Here is a 5,544-nt window from a genome sequence, read left to right on the forward strand (position 1 = left end):
TAGAACGATGTTCGCGGAGAACATCAGACAGCCAATGGGCAGAAGGGGTGGTACGGGCTGGTCTGGAAGACAAGGGGCAGACAGTGTCTAAACAAGATGTAAGAGTGGAGCAGAAAGTATCAGTAGCACTGTTAACATTAAGAGATGATAACTGTTTAGGTGGAGGAAGCGAAAAAGAAACCATAGCAGTTAGCCAGGAAGGTTAGAGTGAGTGTAGGTTACGTCGAAAGATGACATGTGGAGGGGTATGTGTTGTTTCAGGAACCATGTTGAGGTTAAGAGTGAGGAGGAAGTGATCCGAGGTGTACAGTGGAGCAACCAGCACATGATCAGTGGAGCAGTGTCGTGTGTAAATAAGGTCCAGTTGGTTGCGTGATTTGTGAGTAGCCGTAGTTAACACTCTCTTGAGATCAAAAGAGGCAAGCAGAGTGTGGAAGTCTGCAGCCTGAGGTTTATCTTGGTGGATGTTGAAGTCTCCAAGCATAACTAGGGGAGTACCATCATCAGGAAAGTTTGAGAGCAGCACATCTAATTCTTCCACAAAGTTACCTAGTGGTCCTGGGGGTCGATAAACCACTACAAAATGGATTTTAAAAGGGTGGGTAATAGTGACTGAATGTAATTCAAAGGAGCTGTTTATACCCAGAGAAGGTAAAGGAATAAATTTCCAGTCATTAGAGATAAGCAGACCAGTACCTCCACCTCTTCCAGTCAGATGGGGAGTGTGGGGAAATTAGAAATTATTGGAGAGTGCTGCAGGTGTAGCAGTGTCCTCTGGTTTGATCCACGTCTTTGTCAGGGCCATGAGGTTTAATCTTAAATGATTAGCAATAGATGTAATGAAATCTGATTTGTTTACTGCAGACTGGCAATTCCAGAGACCAATAGAAAAAGAAAGTAGTGTATTAGCATACATGGGCAAAGTACACAGGTTGTTAGGATTTCACTGCCTGTTGTGAGTGATGCGTGGTTTGCGAGTGGTAGTGATAGTAGGGATCTGGAAACACATAGAAAGAATTGGTTATAAAAATTGAAAACAGAAGTGAAACAAGTAGTAGAAAAGAGAATGAATCAAAAGCGATACTTATGTCCCTTGCCAGTGTCCCTGCCCGGTGGAGTCGCACGGTAGAGGCGATGGTCTTTACACTCTTCGGTCTTCACATAAGGAGGACTTCACACGAGGGCTGGCACGACCGCTGCCGCGGTATACTAAACTTTTTTATACCCGTTTCACAACACGGAAATTGAATTCAGCTGAACACACTTTACTGTTTATCACAACAAAGGGCTAAGCAAGCGCACGACACTGACAAGGTATGCGATGCAAAGCATAGAGGTATGCGACCAAATGCAACTTCAGCACATCTCAACACAGTAAACAAAACAAGCGTTTTATAGCAACAACAACTGAGCTAAACACTAATGAGACAAGTAATAAATACACTTACTATCTGCTTTTAACTTCCGCTGATTGACTGCTTCTCTCAAAGAGTATTTCTTTACACTGTCTTTTGCTAGCGCTCGAACACACTTTACTGTTTATCACAACAAAGGGTTAAGCAAGCGCTCGACACTGACAAGGTATGCGATAGAGTACGAGACCAAAGGCAACTTCAGCACATCTCAACTCAATATAAAAAGTATATGTATATATATATATCTTTTTCTTTTGTTCTTTGATTTACATCAATGACAGACTTCAGCAGGTTTCACTAATTTTTAAATGTTTTTCCCATCTGTTTTTGTCTGCAGATGTTGGGTCAGTGGAAGGGTTGGCGTATCATCGGGCCTGGGACACTTTATACTGGACCAGTTACACCACGTCCACCATCACCCGTCACAGTGTGGACCAGAGCCGCTGGGGGGCTTTTGACCGGGACATTGTAGTTACCATGTCAGGAGATGACCACCCACGGGCTTTCGTCCTGGATGAATGTCAGAGGTGAGATTTTCATTTCACAACAAACTCATAGAAAGGGATGTCATGTTGCTTTTAGGATGGCACTAGTAATACATAAATATGCTGTTACACTCAATGTTTGTCATTGACTCACACTGCTCTGCTGTTCACCAGCTTGATGTTTTGGACCAACTGGAATGAGCAGTCGCCTAGTATCATGCGCGCTCAGCTGTCTGGAGCCAATGTCCTGGTGATCATTGGCAGGGACATCCGCACTCCCAATGGACTCGCCATCGACCATCGTGCCGAGAAGCTCTATTTCTCGGATGCTACGCTTGATAAGATTGAGCGCTGCGAGTATGATGGCTCCCATCGTTATGTAAGTTAGAACTTGCACTCATGAGTGTCCATTTTGCTTAACTTGCACTATGACTCAGTCAAATCCCAATGCATCCAGACCAGACATAATTGCGATGTGCAGATTGCATTTTGATAGTGAGTGAAATCTCACTAGTCCAAAATGTAGCTGTACAGCAGGGTCAGAAATGAACTTTTCCATTAAGGCACAATATTTGCTTCTGTAATTGATTTCCAGGGAATTTATTTATTTATTTTACCTTTGTAAGGGCATTTTTTTAATTACCTTATTAAATGAATAATTACCTTATTAAATGTATTTCTGTAGTCTTGTTGGATTGAGTCTCCACACCAGATAATAAGATCCAGCCCCGGATGCCAGATCCTGTCAGCAAGTTTCAGTTTTGTCTGGTACCCAAAAATGTATTAACAGTCTTCTATCATCCTAGAAGTTGCCTGAGAAAGGAGCAGAGTTTATTGAACAATCTTAATTGTGTGTGTTTCTATGCCCAGACTCCATCTGACCAGCACAAATCCAACAAGTGCTACTACACCATTATTATATTAACTGCTTCACAACAACATCCCATAAAACCTTGAATTTCCATAAATATTCCCTCTTATCTCATGTTTGTGAAGACAAACATTTAATTTAACTCCACAATCATAAGATTAAACAATAATAGAAAAGCACTATAAGCAAATGAAAAATATATAAAAATAATTATTGAATTAATGAATTAATGATTAAATGATAAATAATCAAATGATAAACTACATGAATGGCTAATGATTATAAATGATTGTAAGATTATAAATTCATAAAAATTAGGAAATAAAATGCAGCTCAAATGGATGGTTGTTCTCTTGAAGCAAAACACACTGTGCATTTGAGGATCATTGTGGGAAATGGCTCATCATATTCTGGCTACACAGCAAAACTAGCTAAGAAAAAGAGCAAAGAACATTTCTCATCACTGAAGCGGTCCATGACTTCAGTCCGTTGCAAGCTCACTCCAACATCTGCAATCTCGCAAAAACTCCTGTTATAATCACTGAAGCTGTCTACACTGAGAAGTCAATCTCTTACTTCCATCGTATGATGATAGTCAGTCAGTTTTTTAGCTGTGACTAATCTGATTGCTTCTGAATGGCCATTGCATTCATAAGCTCAACAGAAGCGAGTGTGATTGCTTATTTTGTTTATGATTGTATTGTGAACAATCAACACTTTTCATTCAGATTTTGATTGCTCACAACTTGTGTGCTTTTCCTGGGGAGTGAACATGAACACGTAATCGTGCACGCAAACCAAGGTCAAGATTTTCGTTAAATAAATTAATTTTCAGTCTGTTTTTCACCAAACCTTATTGTATACCCCAGAACTCTTGGAATATACGACAACATGGGGTCATTCTGTGATACTTGTGTGTGTTTTTCTAAAAGCTTGATGCTGGTCGCTATTCACTGCCATTATATGGACGAGCGCTAGCAGGACATTTCTTAAAATTTCTCCTTTTGTGGTCTGAAATAGAAAGAAAGGCATAATAAAGGAATAATAATCTTTTAGTAAATTATTGTCACGGTTGCCTTCTGTGGCGAAACGAAGAACGAGGAGACGTGCGATAAACTCAAAGTAACTGTCTTTAATCCTCCAAGACGAGGTAAAACAAGGCAGGCAGGGACACACAGGAAACACAACATCGACATTCAATACCGGACACTAGACTGGAAACAACTCAGGGCTTAAGTAATAGGGATTAACTAGATAATTAAACAAACACAGGTGGAGACTAATGAACTCATAATGAAACAATGAGGACAGGAACATAACCAAATATGGACATAAGGAAACATGAGGGAGAAACTTGAGGGAGGAAAACACAACAGGTCTGACAATGATGACTTAATTTTCATTTTTGGGTGAATAACTGTAATATATTTAGTTTAATCGTGCAGGGGCATCTTGAGGTTAGGGGCATTTTAGTGGCATGTTTGCCCCTGTTCATTTTCAAATTAAACAGTTTTTTGGTTCTTTTTGTATCATCTTTTCACCTTCCAAGAGAACAGAAAAATATTCACTGGTTCTTGACTCAAATTCGACTAAAGCAAAAGTTTGATTTGTGAATTTCTGTGACTGAGCTCGTCAGGTTCTTTGACAATACAATGTAAAAAGTGATCAATTTAATTAATTCAGATTCAGAATTTTTGGTGACCTTGATATTGGCCATTTTAGTTTTATGAATTTGTTCATTTAAACACTTTTTGCTTATTAAAATTAAACTATTAAAACAGAATCCAGAAAAAATTTACATTAAGAAAAATGGAATTGAGAGAAAATAAATAAACTAAATGTTAAAAATAAAATAAAGCAGATTTTACAGGCCCCTCAATAGATGTTTTTCCCACCGACTGAATAATTCCAGACAGAAAGTTTGGAAGAAATAAGTTAATTTAGTCTCAAATGGAGATATCAAAATGGAAAATTTAATTTGATAATTTCTACAAACCGAATGGTTACTTTCTATCTGTTTCGGCGTCTGTAGGTGGTCCTGAAGAATGAGCCAGTGCATCCTTTCGGTTTGACCGTGTACGGTGACCACATCTTCTGGACAGACTGGGTGCGCAGAGCCGTCCTCAGAGCCGACAAATATGTTGGAGGAGACATGAAGGTGTTAAGAGCTGATATCCCACAACAGCCAATGGGGATCGTCGCTGTGGCCAACGATACGAATAGCTGTGAGTGAACGGCTGTAAGGGCAGCATGGTCAAGAGTACTCTCAATCAGCTGCGTGAGAGAGTGATTGCCTTACACTGTCCTGTCATCTCAACCATGTAATTATGTGCCAAAAGTAATCTGTGATTGTCACAGAACCGAGAAGAACTCTATAACGCTTGGGAATGACACACTCACACACAATCAATATCATTCATCATGCTTATCCAAGTGTGATAGAAGCAATTCTCAAGCACTCAAACCCCTAATGAAAGCATCTCTGCCTGCTCTGAAGCCCCCATTTACTGTCTGCCAACCAAAATGTTAACCCAACCGAAACCGAATAAATAGCCAATAATGATAGGTTTGATGAAGGTATAATAATGAAGGTATTTTTTACAATTAAATGCCCCGTTTTGTTTGGGAATATGAAGTAAAAGTAAAACCTCTTATCCTTAAATGATCATATCCTGGAAAACAGGACTTTAGAAATACAAATTTGAGTACTGTGTTGACCATAAAATGGCCATGAAAAACTGAATTATGACAAGAAACATGATTTCAGTTAATT

General features: G+C 39.4%; 1 protein-coding gene across 1 annotated transcript in view; it reads left to right on the forward strand.

Annotated features, from left to right (window-relative positions):
• Positions 1-914: 914 nt before the first annotated feature.
• Positions 915-5,544, forward strand: part of LOC107565008 (low-density lipoprotein receptor-related protein 1-like) — a 64,940-nt gene continuing 60,310 nt past the window's right edge. The window contains exons 1-4 of the mRNA XM_016250192.1: positions 915-918; positions 1,753-1,942; positions 2,075-2,279; positions 4,804-4,996. Coding sequence (XP_016105678.1) covers positions 915-918; positions 1,753-1,942; positions 2,075-2,279; positions 4,804-4,996 — 592 coding nt within the window. The remainder of the gene's footprint in view (positions 919-1,752; positions 1,943-2,074; positions 2,280-4,803; positions 4,997-5,544) is intronic.

The sequence above is a fragment of the Sinocyclocheilus grahami genome, unplaced genomic scaffold (genome assembly GCF_001515645.1).
Source record: "Sinocyclocheilus grahami isolate Dianchi unplaced genomic scaffold, SAMN03320097.WGS_v1.1 scaffold973.1, whole genome shotgun sequence".
Taxonomy (NCBI): domain Eukaryota; kingdom Metazoa; phylum Chordata; class Actinopteri; order Cypriniformes; family Cyprinidae; genus Sinocyclocheilus; species Sinocyclocheilus grahami.